Source organism: Gavialis gangeticus, unplaced genomic scaffold (assembly GCF_001723915.1).
Source record: "Gavialis gangeticus isolate Ggan-Ray unplaced genomic scaffold, GavGan_comp1, whole genome shotgun sequence".
Lineage (NCBI taxonomy): Eukaryota > Metazoa > Chordata > Crocodylia > Gavialidae > Gavialis > Gavialis gangeticus.
Window position 1 is genome coordinate 146,122,677 of NW_017729022.1, and position 27,448 is coordinate 146,150,124.

Below are 27,448 nucleotides of genomic sequence, written 5' to 3' on the forward strand. Positions count from 1 at the left end.
GGGGGGGGGGGGGCTCGCATTTTCGGCGGTGGACCCAGAAGGGGACCAGAAGTGCTTACAGTCCACTTTCAGGTCCTCCATTGAGCTCACTGGGAATCCCCTCCCCGCCATGTTCCCATGGGATGCTCCATCTACCCCACCATCTCAACATTCATGAGCTGCCTTGTACCTTGAGGTATGTAGAAAAAACATATAAAGCTATGTCTGAGTCATTGAATCTCTCCAAATCGATTCGGAGGCTTCTGATTCGATTTGGAGAAATTAATGGGTCTCCTGATTCGATTCAGAGTTGGAGATTTGGCCGCCAAATGTCCACCAAATCAAACCAGCCACCAAAGCTTTGCACAGCCTTAATGTCCAGATGTACATACACATGCAGTATGCGGTGCCACAGGCCCATCTGTAGCACTGCAAACTGCACATGCTGCACATGCAGGCATTCACTGTGCTTCTAATTTGCAGTGTGGTGTTTTTTTTGACACCAGGAGATTTTGGTGTGAAAAAAATCCATGCTTGAAACAAGCAGGGTGTTGCATGTGGCAGCAGTGTGCACTAGCTGAAACTGGAACATGGCCAACCAGAGCCACCCTCCCGCTGCTGGCCCGGCTCCACACACGAGATTTCCACCACTGGAGCCTATGAAGCCACCAGGACCCCAGGTAAGGCTGCTAGGGCCAGGCCAGGTGCTAGCCTCAGCCTCCCCTACCCTACCCATGGCAACTTACCATGCACCAGAGTGTGCATGCATAAGCATTCCCTATGGACAGTTAGCAGTGGCACAACTATGTGTTGCTACTATATGTCCCCAGGAAAACACACATGTGAAATCAGGGGCTCTTCAGGGGCTCGCTTTTCATGGGTAATCATGCAGTTGCTTCTGAGAGGATGCCCCTTAGAGCTCCAGAATCTGATCTCTCATTTTAAATTTAATGTCTGAATTGTATTTTGCAAAGACATCCTATGGAAATATTGAATGGTTATAAATGATGCACTGGTGTCTTTCTAATTCTTCAGTAGCTCTGTGAGATGATTCATATCTCATCTTCAGCAGGAAACTAGAAGTTAATTTGGAAAACTAAAAAAAAATGCCGGTATTGTTCATGATTCTTCTGCTTGTTAGAACATGCAAGAAAGAGGCAGTCTTCCTGTGAAGATCTGTGGGTGTCCCCACTCTTTTTAGGCTTCTCGTTACCTCATTTAGCTCAAAAAGGCAACAAGCCAGAAACAGAGCTGGGGAAATATCTGATTTTTAATTAAGGAGCCAAGCCTGAAGAGCCAGAAATATCTTTGAAAGACCTTTGAGCCACTTAAAAAGATTCCTGTTTTTCCAAATATGGAGGACCATCTTAGTTTAAGGATATGTCCAAGTGTAACTGATGGTGAGCCAAGACCAAGAAACTAGCACTGTCTAGCCAAGCATTCACGAGCAATCTTCAAGCATGTATGCAATCTCCTATGTGTAGTGGTTTATTAAAACATTCTACTGTTTGGAATTAGAATTGAGGTAAAAGCCTAGAAAGAGACCTCAGCAGGTATCTCTTAGCTCCTTGCCCCCATTAACTCAACCTCTGAGAGTGAGTTACACATTACTGGCTGATATAAAATGCAACAAAAGATCAGTAACGTGCAGTTCTAAAGTAACACAGTGGAAACCCTAAGGGGTAAGCTATATTAAAGCACAGAAACCTGTCTGGGATGACATATAGTGAAGTATCAAATGCTATCCCTCTTCTCATTTGGGCTTCGGAAGGAGAGGGGAAGAGGTTTACTCTTCAATCAGTCTGATATTTTAGAAAACCTAAAATACAAAGGGCACACACAAGTGAACAATAGCTAGAAGAAAGTGAGGAAAGTGAAAGGCCTCCCAGCCCATTCTTGCATCCATCCCCCAGTTAAGTGGCAGCTGCCCAGGGACTCTGGTATTTGTCTTCACTGGTATTTATAGAGACAATGAGACTGTCCTCATCTATGTAAGCCATCCTTCAACATTTCTGATTCACAGAAGTGAGACTGCCAGGCCCTGGTCAGACCCTGGTAGCCCATGCAAAAACCATCCACATGATGCTCATGTGGCTGTTTGCAGACATTAAAAAAAAAAACCCCAAACCAAAAATGCTCTTCACCAGAAGAAACAATGCATTATTTCAGCCTGGCTCCACTGTGTCTGTATAGATTGGGTGCTTCAGCAGGGCTTTTTGGCACTGTTATCTAAAGCTAATTCAATCAGCTCTTGGCTAAAAGGGCTAAAAAAGCCCCACTAAAGATTCCGATCTATACAGACATTGGGTGAGCTGGGTCCAACTTAATGCACTGCCTCTTCTGGGCATGCAGTGGGCTTGGCATGGCCAAGTTTAAAGTAAAGCACCAGTTTTGTTTGGATTTTTTTAATGTCTGCAAGGAGCCCTATCCCTAGGTTCCTTTGTAGCCTTTTAGGAACAGGTTTGTGGACCATTGTCTCTCCTTCTGGGCTTGTCTCCACATTTGTACCATAGAAAGAAGAAAATTGGTAGAGTGTTGCTGGAGAGCTGTGCCTGAGGCCTGCAGCATGTAGTTAAGTTGCTACAGGAAGGGGCAGGCATGAGCAGAAATGGGGTCAAGCTCATTTCAAAAAGATCAAGAGGGGAATCCAGGCTTGTGTTTACATTGTAGATAATCAGCAGATTCAGGCTTTAGGTCAACCTTAACTATCAGAAAGAGACATAGCCATGGTGACTCCTGCTCAATTCAGGCAATTGAAAGGATTCATTCCCCAGAGAAGGGCTGGTTATGCAATGGAAATCCCTGCACAATAAATAAGCACATTTTTAAAAGGAACAATTGATTTAATCCTGCATCAAGATAAGTTTTTCATGAACAGAAACAAAATTTCAGAAAAAAAAATATTTTAAGAGAATCAAAATGAAAGTTTTTAGCTTGTTGGCTGCCCGCCGTGTTAGGTTTTTGTCACTTTCTTTCCAGCAGGCTTCAATAGGCACTAGTAGTAGTAGTAGTAGTTTTTATTTACAGCTTTGCTAAAATGATACAGAAGAATTAATAATAAAATGATATATAATAATAAAATGACATGCTTCATGGTTATTGGTAAAAGCATACAATAAAATGACATATTTGACTAATTTAAACAAAAATAAAATTGAATTTAATATGAGGATGATTCATAAAAATAAATAAAATGAAACAATATGAAATAGTAGAATAAAAAAATTAAAATAGGGGATTTAATTTGCTTTGAGCTCTTTTTTTGTGAAATTAGCCCAAATACACCTATGAAGTACAGGACAGGGTCCTATAAAGCTGTTAGAGAGGACCCAAACTGTGCTGCTGGAGGCTGAGTGTTGTGTCTTTCCACCTCCCCAGCCAGGACACAATCCCACCCCTTCCTAATCAAACTCAGCCCAACCTCAGCTCCTTAGCTGCCTGCCAGGAAAACTCTTGTCAAGTTTGCTTTCTCCCTGCTGTGAACTTAAAAAGAGCTTTCTAAACTGTTGCCATGTTTATATTTATGTTGATATTTTCAAACAAAAATTCAGTAGGCACAGATTTTTAAGACAATCTAGCCCATAAAAATGTAGACTAATACCTGCTTGGTTTTTTTTAATCAGCAGAAATGCGAACAAACAATATTTTGATGTAAAGTAAAGGCTGATTTTTCTCTTGCTTTGTTCTTACTTTTCTCTCCTTCAACCTTTTGAAAAGCAGGATCAATTAACTCTGGCGGGTTTCAGGGTTCATGTTTTTAGTGATCATCCCAATTTCTTTTCACGCTACAAAGCAGATGTTCCAATATAACTTTGTAGGAAGACCGAAGAACAATAATCTCTTCAATAACATAGCAGTTGATCCTTTCCCAGGAAGACTATATCAAATAAGAAAACCCTGCAGTAAATTTGTTACTCTTCAACAAATAGCATGCAAAAGGCAGGCAGTGTATGAAAGTTAATAATCAACCTTCACCCTAAAACTTTCACCTGTGAATTCCAGGTGGTTTTTACTTATGGAATTTCATATTATTTCTCATAAGTAGGATAGGACGTAATAATGTAATATAAGATATCTATTCATGATTACTGTGACTGTCCCTGGGTACATCCAAAGTAAAATGTTGATAAAACTTCCTTATTAACATCCATCACACATCTTGTAAGGTAACCAAGTAGTTAAATCTTTATTTCCTAACTCTACTGTATAAATGTAGTAGATTGGGAAACAACACTGTCAGATGGCCTTCTGCTCCCATGTTATGGCGTCCTCAGGTGGATGGTCATTACTGCGCCACATTTCTGCCTACCTTACTTCATGAGCCTCAACTTCCAACTGTTTTTCCCCATTTCAAACCAGGGGCGATGCATAGGCAGTGCATGCGGGTGCACGTGCACTCCCTGAGTGTGCCGGTGCATCCCCTACAAAAAGGTACTGCCAACACTGTCATTAGCGCCTGTTGGTGGTCACTGCTGCTCCTCCCCCCGCCCCTGCCGCTGGCAGTGGTGTCTGCGGGCAGTCAGCAGTCCCCACTGGCCACCGCCGCCACCACCAGCAGCATCTGCGGGAGCTCCCACTTACTGCTGCTGCACTCCCACCACCACTGCCATTTTCCACTGTGCCCCCCGAGCCACCGGGGCATGTGTCATTCATGTTTCAAACCAATCATTAAGGGAGACGGAAAAAAAACACAGAAGAAATTAATTAGACATGCCATCACCATTGTAGTAATGAGGTATAAACCTTCTAATTGGAAGCTATAAAATATGGGCTGTGGCTATACTGATGCAAGCTAGACACCGGAAGCATATATTTAACTGAATTCTCAAAAAAAGTGTGTTCATTCTTTCTTAACTAAAATTCACAATTGATCAATAATTAATGACAAATAACCTATGAATTTGATTGGTTTTAGTGTGTACTGATTGTCATCAGCCGTTTCCAATTTTTTCAGATCTATTTATTTTTCAAAATTAGTTACCAAATACTTTATGGGAACACTTTCTGGTTTGCAGTTTTTTCACAAAGGAATTGTTGTGAACATTCACAAAACTGGCACTGACACAGAGAAGTTTGACATTGAGAAGTGCCTCCACTTTAAATGTATGTATTGCCCACATCTTTTTGTTTCCAAAGTTTACATGCATTAAATCCAGTTTCCAATGTATATGTTTATATGAATTCATATTCAGAAGATGAATTAATCATTTTCAAACTTTGCTGCTATTTGTTTCAAATGATCTGTTTGCTAAACATTCCTGTTAGTAAAGTCATTTGCTAGTATAAGAATACTGAAAAAATGTGTCTTAAAATTAATTTTCTTTTAAAAAAAATTTTTTGGAAAAGAATTATTGCCATTTTTTTCGATGACTTATAAGAGGTTTTAGGATGATGGCAAGCAGAAGGGTTTTTTTAATTAATGCATGTTTTAGGTACATTTAACTAACTTACTATTTTAAAGGCAAGTTACTTTAGGAATAATAAAAAGAGAATTAAAATAAGGAGGGAACTGATGACAATAAGTTGTATATCATAAGGGTAACAAAATATATAAAATTCTCACAAGCCTGACTGGTGAGCATTGTACAAGGTCTGAACACACATTAAATGTTGCTAAGATTCCTCCTGTCTCTCTATTAATAAGTTTTTGCGGGTAGCTCATTCTTGTACCTAACAAAGAAACAAAAACACCTCCTGCTGACTTCAGTGGATTAGCCCCTATATTTGTAATTCTTAAAATACTGGGCTGCCTGTATTATTTTGTTAACTGTGAGGAACTTAACTACCCATTAAATCAAAAGAAAGAAAATACAAGGTTTCTGCTGGAATCCATGGGCCTGATTTTGATCTCTGTTATACTAGCAAATGTGAGATGTAAATTCGTTGTAATCAAATGTCTTATTCCTGAGAATAACATGGTAAGTGAGATCAGAGTATGCTCCAATGACAGTGCTGGTTTGTATTGAACCTTTGCAGATCAGGCACACACATAAGACTTTGGCACAACTTTTTAATCTGAAGTAGCCACAATAAATGTCCAAGTTCCATCCTCATTTAATAAAATGCTACCACATTGAGGTCATGTAAATGGGATGCAATGACTGATTTTTCAGAACAATGTATGGTTTTTATACAGAGAATCCTGTTAGATAAATTTCCGAGGCAGCATTGGAAATTTTAATCTATGTGTATAAATGCCAGTAGAATTTGACCCTAAAAGTGATATACCCATGGAGGATATTCCATCTTATCTATTAGTTCCGTATATGTGATTTCTTTTCCATTTCTAAAAAGGTAGGTCATTCTATCATAGCCTTATTTGTTCAGAAGCCAGTCATTATTTCACAAGTTCGTCCTTGGGGAAAAACAGTAGCAAGCATTTAGCTCATTGCATATGCTAAAATGTTATTCTCCCTTAATACTGTGAAAATAAGAATGGTAACTCATTTTGCAATGTACTCTCTGAAGAGCTGATAGTGTTAAAGAACTATGTCTTATATAAAGAGGCTTTTCTGTATCCAATGCATTTTGCATTTGTGCCTATTAAAATGTATGAAACATCTATTATAACAATTTTAAGTGCTTGGCACGTTATTACTAGAATCTCATAACTATTTACCTATTATCTCTTCTTGAAAATGACCTTAATATAATGTAAACAGGTAGCTGTTAAAATTGTCACTGAAGCACAGTTCTTTTTTGTTGACATGCCAATAAGATGATGTATAATCCCTTGCAGCCAATTTCTAGGTTTCAGTCCATCAGGCAACATGCTTCATGGAGGTATTATATTTTTAAGTGGAGACATCAAGATGTTGGTAAATGCTTTGTTTTCTAAGGTGCAGTCCTTTCAAAAAAGTGTGCAGGAAAATAATTGTCTTCTCCACCAGTGATAAGTGGCCTAGGCAGGAATGAAGGAACAAGATGCAAGAAGACCAGAACATAAGATGAGAAAAGGTCATTAAAAATGAGGAAGGAATATACTCATTTCTCATGTTGTATTTCTTCCTAAGACTGAATTGGATCTCTCATGCATTGTAAATACTGAGACTTTGCAGCTACAAATGAAGTGCATACAGAATTGATATTCAATCCGTTATTCAGTCACTTATAGTTCCTTTTGTATTTGCACCTTAAAACCCCCTTCCCAATAATAGTAAGATCTATTTGGAAAAGAAAGAACAAATAGGTAAGTGAACAATTCCATCTTTCAACCAGCTATCATACAATGTTTTTATATTTGTTCTGTGGAGACTAAGACTGATATAAATGAGGGGCATAATATGGTTACAACTGGCCCAAGAGTTTTAGTAAAACTTAAATAGCACAGTGGTGAGCACATGGACTAAAAATCTGGTTGACTATGTTTTTTATTATTAGTGTACTTCAAACTGTCCGGGAAGTGTATTATATAAGATGGCAATAACTTTAAAATATATATGTTGTCTCCCTGAGGTAGGAAAATGGAGGTACTATGTAGCAAAAGTATTAAAGGACTGAGATTTTTTTGATACTTCCAGACACTGAAATTGTGCAGATGAAAATAAAGCATTTAGGAAGCGAGATGATAAGCTAATTAGCAACATATGACAGCAGTGGTGACTGGAAGGGAACACAGTGTGGATTTTTGACTTTCTGAGGTGACATTAGTCAAAGCAGGGAGGTGCTTGTGAAGAGGCAAGGAAGGGAATTTTTAGCAGAGAAGATGACTTGCCTTTGCAAAAATAAAAATTATGTTGTCTGTGAATAACAAATGCAATTGTTAAAAAAGATAATGAATGGTGAAAGACCATTTCAAAGATCCATACGGTGTCAAAACTGATTCCATTCATCTATCCAGCATTCAGTTTAAAAATGTCATTCTGCCACTGCCTGTCTTAATTTTATGTAGACATAAAATACACAAAGCAACAGTCCCTCTGGGATCACTGTATGGAAAAGGTTCATTTCTGTGTACTCCCTGCAAGCAAATGATACACCAGTCCTAATCTTAGAATGACATTTCCAAGACCATGCATGTGCATACTGAAAACGTAGAACAAATGGCCAAGTTTTGTGGAATGCTATAATTAACATTGCCTTCATTTTAATGTCATAAATGTTTGGCTGCTGAAAGAAATGGGTCTTAGAACTCAAAATAATTTCACACAGAAAAGATCTAATTTGAAGAGCAGGGCCACAGAGTACAGTTCTTTGGACAGAAATTACTTGATGCTAATTTGAGGACATGCAGGAAATTGATTTTAATACAAAGCTATAATTAAATATGTCCAACAGTGGGATAACTAGGGTGGGGCAACTGGGGCAGCCTTCTGAGGTGCTCACCTGGGGGAAGAGGGGAGCGAAAAATGGCTGCTGCTGGAGCCTCACAATCACACCACCGATGGTGCCTTTAAACAGAAGTCGTGCCTGCTGCTGTGCGTGGCAGCTGCCCTGGGTGCCCAGCTGTGTTGTTATGTCTCTTATACCTAAAACTCCCCAAAAAAGAGATGCTAGTGACAACTGATCGTCATCATCTTTTCAACATGTTTTGTGAAAGAGTTTACAATTTGCTGTACTCTTTCAAAAATATGATTTACGCCAAAGAACTGCGTATTTTTTAAGTTTAAAGGAAACTGGCTCGATAGAAGGGAAACATACCCAGATTAATCAGCTTCTGAAGTGATCCAGTGGAAAGGGTAAGGAACACTGCCCTCTGATGCCCCCTGTACACCCTACATTAACCAGTTAATCACAGCTTAAGTTGTGACCCAGCTACACGTTCAACCAATTAATGGCGTGATAAAACAAGCAACACGTTACAAAGTTATTCCATAAAAAATGTGGACTAACTTTAAAGCTTGCTCTAATCTTGCCACTAATAATTAATTAAAAGCGTGGCTAAGTGCTCTCCTGTGGCTGGGAGCCCCATCAACTGAGAGGCTCCCAGTCCCAAAGGTGCTCCACAAGGCTCGCAGTGGTGGCAGTGTTCCTGGTGCTGCCCCCACTGTAAGCCTCATTATCTGCAGGTCTGACAGTGGGAACAGCAGTCTCCCTACTGCAAGGCCTGTGCCTCATGAGGCTTGCCGCAGCGTTCTCCCTGCTGCCCCCTGTCAAGCCCTGCAGCCCACATCAGCTGTAGGAAATGCTACCGTCTCTGTGAGCCCCAGGAGCTGCAGCACTCACTGCTGCAGGAGCTAGTGCAGGGGGAGCTCAGGATCATGATCCAAATCATGATCCCGGACTTCCTCTGCACTGGTGGTAAGGCGTGGTGGGATCTAATGTGCAGTTGCACAACTGCACCTCCTGTCATGCACATGTAGCATGGCAGGAGATGCAATTCTGTGGTGCATACTTTAGTTCCCAATGCACTTTTACCTGCATCTGTAGAGGGGCCCTAAGAAACCTGCATTTAGTGAGTTTCATTTGAGAAGCAGTTAAGAAAGCTACTATATTAATAAATTTGAATTCATTATTTATAAGAATGTTATTAAAAGAGAATGCTGTTTAGACCTGCATATTCACCTAGAGCTGTCCTGGGCCATCCAGATCTAAAGGGGAAATCATCCATTCAGATATCCTCAACCTTTCACTCTGTGCCATACCAAAGAAAAGTTCAAGAATTGTTGTGTCATGGAAAGAAATAGATTCAACTTAACAATTTGTGCTACAAGCTGTGCAACTGGTATATATATCTACCAGCTCAGAAACTAAAGATAGACTCCAAAAAGGTGCTAATGACACTGTAGAAGGATCAAACTGAGGGTAAGATTGACACAATATAAATGTGTAAGATAGAGAAGATTAAAAACAAAAAACAAAATCCCTCACATTTATGTAAGTATTTTGGAGAGCTAATTTTCAGCCATAAAGCTCAAGAAGCCTAGGCTTTGTGGGTCCTTGTTCACGTAAGTCAGAGAAAGAGATCCTGTACCCATCAGTGTCAATCGGAGCTTTGGATTGGCAAAGAAAGGATCATCCCCTTCATACCCATTTACTTGTAAGCATTCAAAATCTTTAATGTACAAATGTAAGGATCCTACTCTGACTCCTTGTGTATGTGGAAGCCTTGAAGAATAAGCAGTTGTATTACATTAGATATTTCTTGATCCAAAATTGAATAAAAATATTCTAAAAGTGCATAAATAATTTTTAAAAATACCAATCGTCAAACAATATCTCTACACCTTTTAACTAGATACAATTTTGTAATCCATTATTTTAAAGAACAAACAAAGAAACATAAAAGTCCATTCCTGAGCATAAACTACAAGAAGATTCAGTTGGTTGTATATTTTAATCAAATATATTTTGGGATGAAGACGCCTATAAATTAGGGGTTTATTTTCTTAAAATAAAGTCACAGTCCAAATTATTGTTTCCTTTCTGTACTAACAGCAGTTTTCTCAATCTGCTTATTCTTAAACTCAGTGTTGAAGATGTTATGGCAAAAAGGAAGTATTTAAATATGTGTTTTTATTCCTTTTGTTTGTGTTCATTATTAATTATATATATTATGGTATTTATAGAAAGGTAAATTATGCATAAGCCGTAATATTTTTCACTGTCCGGTAGTTGTCTGCATTTAGAAATGTTTTCTTTATTTGGAATTATAACAGTCTGGGTTAGACATAAATGGGCACAGTCAATATCAAAGTAATGAAGGCTAAATATTTTGTCAAAATATTACATTGGGATCTATTTCTTTACAGTTTCTAGTTACACTTTAACCAAACTATAATAGATGTTCTGATTGTCTTTCAAAAGTATATGTGAAGTTCCATACCAAGATGTAGGCTTACCAGCTTGTCAACCTTGGCAGCAGAAATCAACATGGCTTTTGATATGTTTTCTTTAGTGAGAGTTTGACCAGAAAAAAGAGAAGAATGACTGATAGGATGGCAGGCGGTGCAGGTTTTGCAGACACTTAAAGGATGTCTCCATCATCATGATATGTTTTCAGCCCACCTTCTGTAACAAAGGAAGTAGCATGTGTCTGCTTTAGATATATATACATATATTCAATCCCTGTTATCTAAGCACTTCATAAATTTTAATGTATTTATAATCATAAAACCTGACCTATTTTTTCTCCTGATTGTACTGATGAACAAAATCTAGAAAAGTATTCAAGTACCTAGGCTGCCCATACACAGGCTGAGAGGTGGGGAGAGAGGATTAATTAGAGCGTTTTCCAGGTAGCCACTTTAAAATGCCACAGCATCATGTGTATTAAGCCCCCCATGAATTTAAAAGTGGCCATGGGACACTTTATCAACATTTCATTCTTTGAGGTTTAGTTCAAGCACATTGTGGCCTTTTTAAAAAAGCATGAGGACTTAATACACATGAAGCTGCAGCAATGCTGCGGCCTTCTAATTGGAACATGGAGCGGACTCGATTAATCAAGTCTGCTCTGATTCATACTAATTAGAATGTGTTGGAGCACATCTATAGGCAGCCCTAAATTTCTACTGAAGTCTGAGTCAAGAAGACCAAGGTCCAAATCCTTAAAAATATTTAGGCTCATCAATCCCACTGAAACAAATGAATGCTAGGAACATAGACTGGAATTAGATGCCTAAATACTTTTCTGGATCTAGCTGTTTGGCTGTGACTTGCCCAAGATGAGGCATGACATCTTATGATTTAACATGGACTTCTCCCAAGTTTAAGGGTCATGTCCTAACCACTGAACCAGGAGAGAAGAGAAACTAGGATTTATATGAGTGTTGTTCTCTTGAGTAGAGAAGACAAAAGGATTACTCTTGAATGTGATGAATTTCAGGTGTTTGGGAAGGACTTTGAGGACAGGGCAAGGAGAGGGCATTATCTAGGGAAAGGGGAAGAAGCTGTCAAGGGAACCACCTTCCATTTAATCAGAAGCTAGTAGGATTTCCGGGAAGGTCCCTCTGTCTTATTTCAGCTGCAATGGGGTACTGCTGGGTGAGAATGTATTTGTCCTGAAAAAAAAATCCAAACAAATAAGCATTTGTAAGCTTTCAACTAATATGAACATTTTATGAAAACAAGGAGCAAAATTCTGGTCCCATTAACATAATTGGCAAAACTCCTAGTGGAACCAGAAGTTTTTCTAACAGGGCTCTTTCCTCCCTGTGTTAAATATGTTTTGTGAGGAGGTTTTCAACAACAATGTGTTTCCACAGAAATCAGCATTTTCCATAGGAAAATTTAAATTTTGTTGATGGGGTTTTTTTTGTCTTGTTTGTTTGTTTGTTTTAAGTTTTCCTTTGGGAAAACAAAAGCACATTGTTTCAAGACTGGTCAGTTCTAATCAAATCATTTCAGTTCATCTAACCAAGTCGATTTTTTTTCTGCCACCTTAGTTTTACATTAGTCTGACCATCTGAGCTGCTGCAGCAGTTCACAGGAAAGCAGTTAATGGTCCTCCTGCTTCTCAATATACTTCTCACAATGCAGAGCAGTGCCTTGAGAAGCTGGGGAACCATAGTAGCAGTTTGAGATACACAGACAACTGCTCACATAAGGCTCCACAGCAGTTCAGGTGATGCAGTTCAATAGAAAAACAAACTGAAACAAATATTTAACTGGAAAATGTTGAAACATCTTATTTTGATTCAACTATGTTGAAATCAAATATTATAATGTATCCAAATCAAATATTACCAAGTTTTTTTATTCTACTAAATTCAAGAGTTTTGGTTTTTTTTACATTTTATGAAGATTTGGGACAAAAGGAAGTATACCCGGAAATAGAAAACCTGTTTTCAATCAGCTCTGTTATTTAAGATGATTTAAAATAGAACAAATCACCAAATGCCCAGTCTAGGCTAATATAAATTCTAGAGATGTAAACAGTGATTACATTTAAATAGAGGCTTGTAACATGTAGCTTGGAGAGCTCTGCAAAAGCATTGCCAAAGCTGCCTGTGTAATTGGGAAAGATTGTGGCTGGACCTAATGGTTTGTAAGGTCCATTCCAGCCCCTAACAACTATAACACTATGAATGACTTTTACTATATGCTTTATATTAGAACCTAGAGGCCCCTGCCAAGATTGGGGTCCTATTATAGGAGGCACTGTGCAAAGTCATAGTACGAGATATTCCCCGTCCTCCAGAGATTACAGTTTAAATATATTGGGAAAATAGAAGTAATTATTAGTAGTAGTATCCCAACTGACAGGTGGGGAACAAAGGGACAGATTGGTAAATTGCCCAAAATAATACAGGAATTCTGTAGGGCAACAAGAAATGAACCCAAATCTCCTGAGTCTCAATCCAGATTCTTAACTGAAAAACCTCCTTTATCTTTGTTATCAAGTGTGACACACATTTTCTGATAACTTATATGAGAACATTTAACAAGGAACTGTAAAAGGGAGAATTGCATGCTTAGGGGTGGTTGACTTCTATAAGCTTTGCTTCAGGGCCTCAGGGCAGAATCAAAAAACCTTTAATACCTTCAGTATGTTTTCTGATATTAATGTTCCTTACAGAAAGATATGAAATAAAAATACACTCTTTCTATTGGAAAAAAACCCACACTTTGAGTGCTGTTTCATAGTTTTCAAAAGATGTTCTCATTACACTGTTTCTAAAAGAAAGGGAATGTACCTCTCCCTATTTGAATGGCTATTTGAATGTAACTTTTAGACATATGAAGTGAACTAAATAGTTTAAACGGAAATACAGATACGTTCAAATAAGAAGGTAGAATTATTAAGGAATGTCCTTAAGAAAAATATGAAAACTGATGATACATTTTTAAAAAGCAGCATTATGACTTTACTGTGTTTTTCTGCATTACCATTTATAATTTGTGCATTCTATTTACTGAGTAACATTGACCATGTGTTCAGAGCTTTCCAGATTGTGAAATGCTCAAAGTCCTTACCCAAAGCATTTCATAATATTAAAAATGGATTGATATTTAAGATCTGGCTCAGGTAATCAACAATGAAAATTGTTGCTCATTAATACTTAATCTGTTCTATATTTATTTCTTGTTGAGGTTCAGAGGCCTGCTTTTTATCACGTTCTGCTAGTATCCTAGAAGATTGTTAACTTCTGAGCTCTCTCTGTTGTCTTCAGTAAAATAGACTGATGTCCTCAGATCTTGCTCTCTGGTTGATGGGTTTCTACAACACCACAGTTACCATGATCATCCTTCTTGACAACCTTAGTAGAGAAAACCAGATTAAAAGAAGTAGATATAGGAAATACCCACAAGGAGAGAAAAGATACTCACAGGACTTTCTCTATACCATGGCAGCAACAGGTATAGAGGAGAAGCCAGACATACCCACCTTGCTTTCTGTTCCCTTCTGCCCATTGAGGCATTTCAAACCTTGAAGTTGGCCAGTGAGGCTGCTCTGAAGCATACCAGAAATAGAGTGGTTGAGAATCAGTGCACAGGGATAAGCCTCTGCAGAGTTGTAGTGTATGTACAGAACTGGATGGACAAGTGTGCTTGACTCATAGACTTCACAGACATTAGGGCTGGAAGGGACCTCGGAAGATCATTGAGTCCAGACCCCCGCCCAAAGGGCAGGAAGTCAGCTGGGGTCATAGGATCCCAGCAAGATAAGCATCCAATTTGCTCTTGAAGGTGTTCAATGTAGGTGCTTGAACCACTTCCGATGGCAGGCTGTTCCAGACCTTGGGGGCAAGTCCATCTTCACTGAGTCCTACCCAGACTATGGCATAGACAACCCCACATAAAAAAAATTCTGAAACCTCTTTCCAAGTATAAAGGTCCCTTTTGCTTCTATGACAGGAAATACTGCTTCCTGGAAAGATTGCTTAGGCATCAGACATAAGGTATTTCTTGCACTGCTTTTCTTTTAAAGATTATATGGATAAGAAAGCAATAGGATTTGGACATGACCTGGAACAAAGAGGTGAAAGAGGAAAAGTTTAAGATAACCTTGACCTTTCAGGTCCTTATAAGAGAAAAATAGACTGCTTAACATAAAAATATGGAAAGAGTGGTTAATTCCAGAAGAATCGTATGGAATTCCGTTTTGACCATAAGTTTAAATTAACAATGAGAAATTCTGGAGGATTTCTCTGAGAAAGTAAAACTGATACAAGATTGTATGGGGGGAGACAATGCAGGATGGTTATATTTATAAATGACTTTAACATATTTTTTTAAAAACATGGGTATATGAACATGTATAAAAGATAGCTACAATATCCAAAGAGAGCACAATGAGGTGCTCAAATGGATGTGCAGTCATTGGTCCTATTAAAGCATGAATTTGTACCCATGAATCAGGTCATTGAAAATACATAAGCAAAAGTAGATTCACATATGTATATGCAACTGTGATTTTTTTTCCACAGAGTCCCTATTAAATATGGCTCAAGAATTCTGTGAGATTTCATCACAGTTATAAATTACTGGGAAAAGGTAGAAGGTTTTTCATCAATATTGGAAAAATAGAAGCTTATGAAATAAATAGGAGAGAGTGCTGTACAACTGGAATAAAGACCTCTGAAAAAATGTTAGCAAAGCATACTAGGTCAGCAGCTCCTGTCTCCTGCAGTATTTTACATAAAGATTCCAAAACACCATAGCAAATCTATTGATAGATGGAGGAATTTGCCCCAGCACTGTAAATTACAATCACAGAATCATAGAGGGATAGACCTGGAAGGGACCTCCAGATGTCACCTAGTCCAATGTCCTGCATAATGTAGGATCATCCTTTTCCAAACTACCCCGGGCAAATCCATTGTCTAACCTATTCCCAAAGTTACACAGTCATACCCAGCACAACAACAAGACATAACACCCTAACCTGCCACTGGTAAGGCAGGGGGCCACAGTGGTCAATGCCCTGCTGCTACAAAGGTTAAAATATGCTCAAGAGATCTAAGAAATAGGGCCATGTCCCACACTACAAAGGAAGGCAAACACATCCACAATCTATACCCATCTGACCATGGGCTAAAAAATTAAATCCTGACCCAAAACTTGGCATTCAGTCTGACCCTGAGTGGAGGGGCAAGACCTTGGAGCCAGGAACTTCTGGGATTAAGTCCCAGCTGGAGTAAGTGTGCATTTTATTTCCTTCACTTTCAACATCTGTAAGACTGAACATCTGTAATGTTCAACTCTACACACTATTCCAAGCAAGTCTTGTTCAGAATTTGTGTGCGTGTATGTATGCATGTGTGTATGTGTGCATGTGCAAAAAACAACAATTATTTTGTTTGTCTCAAACAACAAGTTTTTACTTTGTTTAGGTACAGTGGGACAGAACTAAATCCTAGGAGCTTGAGGCAAAGTTAATATTTTATTTTTACAAACTTTTCAAATAGCTTCTTAAAAACCCACATACCTTGGCTTCTTTAGCAGAAGTTAGATCTGGGAGACCAAAGTAAGGGCCAGATCCTATTTCATTTATTGGATGTCTGGGATCCTATTCCACTTTGCTTTGGTATCTGAAAATAAAAAATGTATCTGCTCCTGTAATGCATGTTCATCTCCACCTCAAGGCAAAAAACATTTCTTGCATGATTGTTTTTTCATGGATTTAATTATAGCTTTGAACCTAAATGGCTAGATGCCACTCAGGTCACATCCAGAAGAGAGTGACCATGTGGCACCACAGACCCACAGAAAAAAAAAATGGGGCACTGTATATGGAGACACAGTGCTCCAGCTCCATCTGCCAGCTGCCAGCCAGGCTCCAAGTGACAGGAACCCCAGGATATCCCCTGGACCCCAGCCCAGTGTTGGCCCCAGCCTCCCCTACCCCACTTGGGGTAACGTGCTGTGCGCCAGAGGGTGGGTGGCATAGGCATTCCCTGGTGACAAGCCTCTGCTGCTGCTCGTGCTGCTGCTCATTGTCCCCGGGAAATCAAACATCCATGTTTGTGTGGATGCAGCCTTAGGATCAACCTTCTGACTACCTCAAGCCCATGCCACTGACCATCTACCCTGAAAATCCCTCAGCTTGACCCTGGCAGTAATCCAGTCTGATCCTCAAAACTGAGCTGAATTTCAGGGCCTGAGGTCAAACCTGCCTCCTAGCCTGCCCCTCCCTAGTATGTACTAAAGAATTGAAACAACCTCTGCAGGCTGAAAGTAGGGGCAGTCTGTTAGTAATAATCCCCAGACTTCCTGTCTTGCAAACATTTTCTTCCCATCTTCCTGTCTCAATTTTCCTAAGAGCCAAACAAGTCTGGCTTCATTGGCTCAGGCTTGCTTAGACATGATCCTAAATATCAGTGTACACAACCCCCCAGAAGTACTTAGAAAGACCAATTTTAGAATAGCTCATAACAAATCCCTGACCAAAAGAAAAGAAGATCTTTTGGCATAGATCAGCACAGGTCACTGACTCTTTAGCTGATATGGCTTTATGATAAGACTTCATTTGTGACATTAGTCACTTAGAAAACCAATGTGGATAGCTCAAAAAGAAAAGTTGTGGATACATGAAGCAGCAGGAAGAGACATAGGAGAAGATGCAAATGACTCCCAAGGGAAGCACAACAGACAGTAGACATGGATTAGAAGAGCATAAAAGGTGTCACTAATTCATAAAAAGGTTTTCTGTAATTTGGACTCCAATTTTCTTGTTATGTTTATGATTGTGATGCCCAAACTTCAGCATTGTGATCCTCATTTGGAAAAGTAGTTGCAGACTGACATGACTCCACTGAACTAATGGAATTGGACCCGACTGAAACTAAAGCATCAGAGTGTAGAGAAAGCTACAATTTTCAGTGGAAAAAAACATAATTTGAAGATGAGAGAGTCCATCTTTAAAATACAAATAATTTTATCTTTACAGTACTGGCAAATGGGACAAAAGGTTTAAGATGCAATGTTATCTGTAAGTGAATTTGCTTTCAAGTCTGATGTGTTTTTTAAGCTTTTTTTATTATAAAAGTACCTCTTTAAGCTATTTTTGAAGCTATCCAAAGGCATTATTTTATATTATAAGCTACGGCACTAGTTAGGCTATCAGGTTTGTGCAGAAAAATTCTTACAGGATAATCCTGACATCATTGGGCTTCCATGTGGGCTCTGAGGGCCTTCACATGTAGATCTGTATGTTAAATCAGGGCTTATGAGGCAAAATCTTCCTTTATAAACTCAGGCAGAGCTGACAGCAAATCCAGTGAGAGCCATTGTATCATTATCATGGAGAATGTGGCTCCCTATAAGTCTGCCAAATCTTATCTAAATCATGTTGGTGAAGGGAAGAGGGAATTGTCTACTTTTTTTGTAAAAAAAAGAAAGAAAGCTTGTAAAATTCCAGTTAATCAATGATATTTGTTTCTTCCTTCTTGCAGCCAAACCCAAGTTTCACATGCAAAGCCGAAGTCACTGACTTCCTGCATCAGCCTATGAGGGTTGAACAGAAAGGTCTCACTCTATAGTCCACATTGAGAGCCACTGTAGAAGCCTCAGTCTTGTCCCAGCAGCAATCTTGTTCCCCTCCTGCTATGCTTCCTACTAGCAAGCCCCTAGAGAGTCTCTGTGACTAATTGCACAGGATAATTTAAATGGTTTATTAGCACAGATATATTTCGGGGGGGGGGAGTTAAATGACATTGGAAGCAGCTTAGCTCAAAATGTGGGTTAAAGAAGAATTTAGTTGGGTAAATAGCTGCTGAATAAAAAAGTCAGAAGGGTCTTAATAGTGATTGGTGTTATTGACCACCCAGATATAGTTTCATAGTTTCATAGTTTCTAGGATCGGAAGGAACCTGAGTAGATCATCTAGTCCAACCCCCTGCCATGGCAGGAAAGAGTACTGGGGTCAAACGACCCCAGCAAGGTGTTCATCTAGCCTTCTCTTAAAGACCCCCAGGGTAGGAGCCAGCACCACTTCGCTTGGAAGTTGGTTCCAGATCCTAGCCACCTTGACAGTGAAGTAGCGCCTCCTGATATGTGCCAGTGCACAAGAAATAAGTGACAGTAACTCAAAAGCCAGTCCGGTTCCTCTTTCCATTCCAAGTACCATGTCAGAAAGAAACAATCCATAAATGTAGCTATATTTCAAAATGTTTCTGATTTTTAAAAAATTCTCCCCAAGTTGTAAAATGGTACGAGCACCTGTCTTGAATAACTCAGGCCAAATCCTGAAGCTCTGACCATGGTGACATGAGTACAAATAGAAACCCCAAAAAACAATGCAATTTTACTTCACAAATGAGGTCAACTCACCCTGTTTCAGTCCCTTCTTCAGCATTGACTGTGGACTATGTGAAGAAGTATCCAAATGGACAAAAAGATCTGCAGAGAGTCACAGAACAAGTTGCACAATTTCCGTACCTGAGGCAGAAAGATAGGACATGGGGTGTCCTCTACAAAGAAAGATAGTTTAACCCAGCACAGTGCTAAGTTATGTAATGTTTAATATTGCTGCTTCCAGGAAGAGGAAGGTAAAAGCATGCATGCTCTTCATTACGTGGGCTCTTGTCACAGCTGAAAACAGTTCACACTGAGAAAGAAGGGAATTCATGTTAATTAAGGATTAATGTGCACATAAGAAGCAGTTATCAGCTGGCTATAATAACACTGGGTAAAACCCTGAAGTTATGGCTTTTTATTCGGTCCTGATACAAGTCAACTTCCCATTGATGTCAATGAGGGCTTTTGTCTCTCTGAGGGCAATATTTCTTCACAGGGGTTGCTTAGATGAGGAAGTGCTATAGGACTGGGTTCCTATCAGCAGAACTTGATTTGTATCCTTTCTGGTTTGTTTGGTTTTTTCGGTTCACAAACAGGAGATAAGTGAGTGTTTAAATTAAAGAGATTTTGGTTAGCACAGATGTAGGAGGAGAAAGAGACTTTTGAGTTAAATATATGAATGTATAAAAACAAGTGCTTTTGCATGGTATTTTCACTAAATATCTACTAGATGGGTAAAGTAATTTTCAAATACTTAAACTGTCATTTCCATGATCCACTAGGTGGTTCTTAATGTGAAAATATCTATTGATTATATATGGTCTTTCTCTAGATAAAAAAGTGAGTTTGTACGGTATTGTTGTCAGAAGCAGGCAGGCATGAGTTATGCATACCCTTGCAAATAAGTGCTAATACATATTCTAAGAATTGCTATTTTAGATATTTTTTGAAAAACAGTAATACTTTATTATTATTTCCATGTATTCCACAAATTCTCTTAGCCTCAATAATCCAGTCATAACTGTTTTGGATGAAGATAAATCTATGATGAATGCATTTGAAATACCACTTAAAATTATATAAAATACTTTATAAGATAAATCTATATGAGGCAGTATGTAAAAACGTGATACCTTTTTAATATTTTAGAAGTTCCAGTAGTCCAATATTTTTAACTTTCCAAGACTATGTTTAATTGCAAAGCTGGGTGGGTGGTTTCTATTCTTAGTCATGACTGATCATAAGATATCAGATAATTAAAATGGTGTTTTACTTCAAGAAGTGTTCCATAAAAAATAATGATATCTTCTTTCTGTATTGGATTACCCAATGACAACTCTGTCAGTCATGTAAATTGTCATGGCTCCACAGAGATTGTGAAGTAACAGCTAAATCCACTGAGTTTCTGCCTGCCTACATGCATTCAGAATAATAAATTATTTATTTGGTACTTTCTCATGCAGATGCAGACTTCATAAAATTTTGATACTCTTGTTTAGTTTTTCTGTATTCAAAAAAAAAGTAGTATTAAGTTGCAGGATTTTTATTGTTACTTGGGAAGAGTACAACTGAATTTCTTATTCCAAGCTAACAGAATTTATTGCACCGGCAGTTAAAAGAATAATCTTTCTTATAAACTGAGCACACTTGATTAGGGGCTCAGTGAGCAACAATCAATAGGCATCCCCACAACTTACAAAATAACTTTCCTAAAAATATGTTGTCCGCTGTCTGGGGAGAATATTTGCATGTCCAAAGTATCCAGACTATAATAATTTTGCAGGAGAAATTTTGCATTTGGTCATTTGGAGGGAAGAAAGAAGTATGTATTACACACCTAGCTATGCTAAATATTCATGAAGGCACACATATTTCAATTATACCTTCAGGTGTACAAATTTAGCTTTCATCAAAATCAAGTGATTGCTTTCATCAATAGCCCTTTACTTCCTACTAATGACAAAATTACAGAATTTGCTAGTTAAATAAGCAACAAAGACTAAGTAATGAATGAAGATGTACACAAATGAGTAATGCACTATAGAATACAGAGATATCAAGCATAAGCAGCAATATACAGATGTTACAGCAATTGATATTAAAGTAGCTGAATATCTAAGACTATTTCTCTAAAGGATTGAAACAATTCTAAATTAAGCAAAAACTTTTCTTCCTTCACAAGATAAACTTTAGACAAGAATGAATTTGGCCCAATATGTCTAATAGCAAAATAACAATAGAGAAGTTATGATTTAGTTCTATGTCTATAAGCCAGATCTGTTTTCAGTTTTTACGAAGCAGCTATATGGGGTGAATTTCACTTTGATGTGGATGGAAACAAGTTACTGTACAACACAGAGAACATGCAGTGTATTCTTTGCACACATGATAACTGCTCTGCACAGGCTCCACATAGACTAGTATAGATGATAGGGCTGTGCAAAGCTTTGGTCCATGATTCAATTCAGCGGAGATTTGGCCTGATTCGGTGGCTGAATCTCTGAATCCTCAGTGGACCCTTTAATCACTCTGAATTGAACTGGAACCCTCTGAACTGATTCAGAGAGATTCAGAACGATATGGTGATTCAGACATAGACACAGCTTTAAATGTTTTTTCTACGTACCTCTAGGTAGCAGGCAGTTTGTGAATGCTGTGATTGTCAAATAGGGTGGATGGAGTGTCCTGCAGGAATGCGGGGGCTCCCCAGTGCACTCGGCAGCAGACCCAGAGGTGGACCAGAACCACTTCCGATCCACTTCCGGGTTCGCCAGGGAACATGCTGGGCCCCCCCCACCACACACACCCTGGCTCTGGTCCACTTCCAGGTTCACCACCAAGCACATGGAGGGCCCCCCCTGCCCACTACTGGGGGACAATCCATCCATCCCAGCATTGCACCATTCACAAGCCACACTGGTACCTTGAGGTATGTAGAAAAAGCATTTAAAGCTGTGTCAGTGGCCGAATTGCTGATTCTCCAAATCAGCATCAAATCTTTAGATTCAGATTTGGCCGAATGGAATCAGGGACAGTGATCCAAATCAACAAATTGAACCCCTGTCCCTGATTTGGGAATCAAATAGAGCCCACTTTGCACACCTCTAGATGATTTTTTTGAGTGTAGGCCTGAACAGTGGTGTGGATTCCCATCTGTACAAGAATCTAGAACTCCTAATTTTGCTTAGAAGGGAGGGCCAGCAGGTCCTACATCAGTATATAGCTTTGAATAGCATCCTGGATCAATACCATCTGGGAGTCCTGAATCTTGTTATTGGGCTGGTTTGGATTTTAGCCCCTTAGTCTCACAACACTCCATTTATACAGTGTCTAATGTTTAATCTTTCAGTGGGTTTACTGGATTTCATCTAATGCCAGGTCTTTGATTTATTTATATCAGTAGAAATTCTAAGTAACTTGATGGAAGCCATGGAGCCAGATTTATTTTCAATTTATACTGTAATAAAGAACAGAATGTGGTCTGTAGTAATTCTGTAGGTACCTCTCTGTATTATCTTCTTCAGATGATTAACATTCCAGATAACAGGTACATGAGGTAATAATGTAGCTGGTTTAAAGCATAAGATTTCATGAATAAAGTTCCTTTAGGGAAGAAATGAAGGCCCAGGTATCCCTACCCACTAACTGGAGGTTGCAATCCCATTGATCTAAACTCCATGGATATAAAATAGACTTCACTGGGCTTTGAATAAGGTCCTACTTGCTTGTCACAAAGCCTTTATGTAATGAAACTTTTGAGAAGAGACATTTAGTCTAAAATATATCTAGTAAAAATTATTCCTCTTGGACTCTAGTCATAAATTACTTGGAACTTTTGTCTTAAATCTCAGTAATAGTGTAGTCACTCAAACTGCTAGGGATTTACAATCAACCAACCAAATTATAACTGGTGCAATCACCACAAGCATGATAGATGCTAATTCTCAGTTTAAAGACATTGCCATCATTCAAACAACATGGGGTTATTTTAGAGAATAGTAAATTTGGCCCTCAAATGCACTAATGACTGATTTTTTTAAAGGTCTGGATTGGTGGTAGTAATCATTTCAGTGATATTGTCTTCCAATAGCCTAGTCTTTAGAGCAGTCACTCAGGATGTAGGAAATGTGGTTTCAGTTACTCCCTTTACTTCAGTGGGATTTCAACCAATATCTCCACCATTTCCCATAAATGCCCTAACCACTATTTTAGATGGAACTCTAAGGCAAGGTGCTTTCTGTCTGTATTGCTGAGGTTGTTGAGGATCATTTAAATAACTTCCTTGAATAGTCTTTGAGCAAAATGGAGAGAATGCTTCTACCAGCATGGAATGTCTGTTCCAGTGAATGTTTATGAAGTTCTGTTGCATAGCAAGGGAGACTGATCATTCCATCCAAGGAAATCCTTAAAACTGATGGTTAGGACACACACCTCTGGAAGGTGATGGCAGGTCAGATACCTTTACAGTGAGAAAGATGTTAAAACCATGTGTCTCATATCCCAAGAAAGTGCTCTAATCACTGGGCAAATGGATAAAGGGAGACCAGTGATTTTGACAATCTACTAAGTAAATCAGATTAAATGAGTAACAAATGAACAAAAAGAAAATGGCCTGTTTGGGGTCAAATGAAACATTTGCCACACAATAATTTTTTCTTTATTTTGATGAGAAACAAAATCCAAATTGATTTTCTCTCATACCTCTTTCTCTCTCCCCACCTCCTAAAATTTGTTGAAAATGAAAACCAGTCCTACTATATGGGATCTCTTTGGTCATGACTGTAGCTTGAGTCTAATATGTTTCTGAGCATTCAACAGATTCTCAAAAGCATTAGGCATTCAAGTAAGTTTTGAAGGGTTCTAATCCAGCCAAAAGTGTTTTGTTACTTAGCAAGAAGATAGTAAAGTGACCAAGTATTTGCATAGCATTCCACATTCCTTTTGGGAGAGGTTCATGGCTTGCTCTAAATCTGAATATTTTTTTTAAAAATGCACATTTTTTCAGACTATTAATTATTAACTCACCTCATATTTAAAATAAATTTTAAAACACCTGGTTTCAATGTGTACAAAAAATTGTGTGTACTAAGTAAGAAATCCACAATGCAATTCATCTATCAGGATTAGACAAAGAAGCCCTGTTTACTAAGCCTGACCTTCAATTGCAAGTGGTTTTGGAATAGCTTCCTAAACAAGCAGGCTTTGCCCTGGTGTGCTAGCCAGGAATGTGACTATGTGACATGATCTAATCTTATGCACATATAGGGTGCATCTACACGTAATGCTACATTGCCATAGTGACACACTACAGTGATGTAGCGTGTATATATGACCAGCAGCTACTTCACCATAGCAGCGTGCTCCCTCATTATAGTATGCCGCTATGGCAAAGTAGCAGCCAAAAATAACTGTACACCTGGCATACAGCATATTACAGGCTGCTATTATGCCATACTTTAGTATTTCCAGAAGGAAGTACTAAAGCATAGCGCAGTAGTAACATTGCCATACAGACACGTGTAGATGTGCCCATAGATGCACAATTTGTGGGGACTGAGAACAGACAGAAAACATTTATCTCACTTTTACTTGCTTTTGTAGATTCAGCCATATTTAAGACCGCTTTAATAATTTTTTTTAGTATTACTACTCTTGCTGTTTCAAGGATATTTGAACATTCATAAAAGTTCCATGGAACTGTGATCTTATTTACAATTGCTGCATTTAACCACCATTCACTCCACCCATAATAGCTTCCTAGACAGCTTCCATAATTATTTAATTCTTAAAGCTTTTTCTTCAGTATTCATTATCTGTTGTTCTCAGTGGAGGCAAATGCATTATGGCAGACTATGCGCCTTATATGCACATAATGCACAATGATTTTTTAATGTAAATCTTCTTAATGTTTTCCCCAAATTGTCAAGTATGTAATAGTGGGTGTATCTACACATCACCTTATGTCAGTGTAGCAATGTGCTACATTACCATATGATACACTATGGCAATGTAGTGGTCACCTGAGTCTACACATGATTGATTGGCAGCTATTTTACCATAGTGGTGCACTTCCCCATTTTAACATCCTGCTACAGCAAAGTAGTGGTGAAAACTAACTGTGCACTGTGCTCACGGCACAGTACGGGTGGTTACTGCACCATTTGGAAGTACTAAAGCACAGCACCATAACACAATACTAAAGCACAGCACCATAAAAATGTTGCCATAGGGAGATGTGTAGACACACCCATTATGTATCCAAATAGCATATTATATAGAACATCCCAGAAAAAGGAAGGGTACACTTTTGGAACCAGTGTTGAGTAATGAATAACGTTGTCTGATTAAGGGAAGTTAATCAAAGAAGGATTAATAAGTAATGTTTCCAAAGGTCTGAAACAAGCCTGATATAACTTGATCAATCAATTGTATTAAACATTTCATCCAAAGAATATTGTCTGTGCCTTTTCCTTAGGTTATGTTTATTAATAGACAGTAATCCATAGTTGCAAACCCAGTTTATGTGAAAATTGATTCTTCCCCCATTAATCCCTCTGACTTCAAAGGCCTACTTACTCATGCATGGCCCTGCAGATCCAAGTTGCTACCAATATGTACAGCCTTTAAACGATATAACCAAAAGGTATTGACTGTGCCTGTTTATGACAGCCTAGTTCATTCAATTTGCCTTTTAAAATACATGCTAGAAATGTCTTAGCATGATGTTCCTATATTTTGTATAATGTTCCTGTCACTTTTTTCTTGCTTGTTATGACTTTCAGTGAATTTTAACACTGGTCCAGCCAGTCTCTTTCTTTCTCTCTGTAAGGTTCACATGTTGACTGATTTAAAGATTCCATAATGACTGTTTGGCATATCCTACAGGCAAAGGTCCAGAAACCCTTTTTGCTGGCTATAACCTCAATGATAATGAGTGGCACACAGTGCGTGTGGTTCGTCGAGGAAAAAGTTTAAAGTTAATGGTGGATGACCAGCAAGCTATGACAGGTAGTGTGCATTATAACTTCATACTACTGGGGAAAGGGAGGGAATAGAAAATAAATGGCAGAAATGAAAGGTTCAACTGGAGTGTTTTCACTAATATTGGATATGATCCAAAATATGTGACCACGACAAGATACAACAAATTCATCACAATGCACTTTGGTTTTACTCTTAGTGTTACATTGATCTCCCTATGAAGTTTATATAAATCTTTCTGTTGACCTCAGTGTGTTCCCCCAGGGGGAAGGGGAAAGTTGTCACTTGTGAGAAAGCAAGCAAAATGTCTTCTATACCACATATAACCAGTTTCACCTGTTTTTAAAAGCTAGATCCTCTTTACAAAGGAATTTTACAACTGTTTATGAGTGTAGGATATAATATGTTTTGCTAAACTATAAACATATGATTCCTGACCCAAGTAAATATGTATTAGGCAACAGTATGCATTGTAATACATTGTAACAGAACAGCATAACCATTAAGAGTTGCTACAAACAAGAAACTCTTTAGTGCCAACAAAACAGAGTGTTTTATGAAGGATTAGAAAGGAATTTTTTTATTAAATCTAATTCATGCTAAAGGTAAAATCCAGTTCTTCGCATAAGCTGCCATTAAGAACAGGCCCGGGCATTTTCTCTGATGCTTGCACAAAATTTAATTATTCTGTTTCGATCACTTAATATTTTCCCTGATGTTCCAATGATATTAGGTTGTCTTAAATTCTTGTCCCAAACTTTAATTATAGTAATTTATTTTCAACATGGCAATGGGCAATTCTAACAGTCCTTTTATCTCCTCAGCAATGCACTCAAGGCCACATAACTAATGGAGGTATAACTGCGAACATTGTAAGAAAACATAGCTGTTGTATTATGTCTCTCTGGCATCACATAATAAGAGAGGTGCACTATTAAAAGAGGAACATAATTTTGCTTAGTACATATGGTAATGCTTTGGGATGGTCTCCTAAGGAAGAAGATTGCTATAAAGCCTGATTTAATTGGTTTGAAAATAAGAAGTAAAGATAGAGAATCTAAAAAAATCTCTTATGTCTTTGCTTAAATTGGCAGCTCAGACTATAATGTTCACCGTGAGACTTTAATTAGATGAAACTGTATCAAATATAAAAACTAGTATTGAAAAGCATCCACACTTTCTCTGGTATCATTGTCAATCACTCATTTGGGCATAGGGAGAAGGCAGAGTGGAGATGCACTTCATAAACTAACTAAATCATTAACTGCATACATTTTTGTGAGCTAGAGCGCACTTCATCCAATTCTGGGAAAGGACAGAGCAGTCTGCCAAATAGAAAGAATAATTTGAATACAAAGGCAAGGAA

General features: G+C 38.4%; 1 protein-coding gene across 29 annotated transcripts in view; it reads left to right on the forward strand.

The window, feature by feature from the left end:
- Positions 1 to 27,448, forward strand: part of NRXN1 (neurexin 1) — a 1,443,145-nt gene that overhangs the window by 698,005 nt on the left and 717,692 nt on the right. For all 29 annotated transcript variants that reach the window (XM_019516265.1, XM_019516266.1, XM_019516286.1 and 26 more), the window contains one exon: positions 25,987 to 26,109. In XM_019516265.1, coding sequence (XP_019371810.1) covers positions 25,987 to 26,109 — 123 coding nt within the window. The remainder of the gene's footprint in view (positions 1 to 25,986; positions 26,110 to 27,448) is intronic.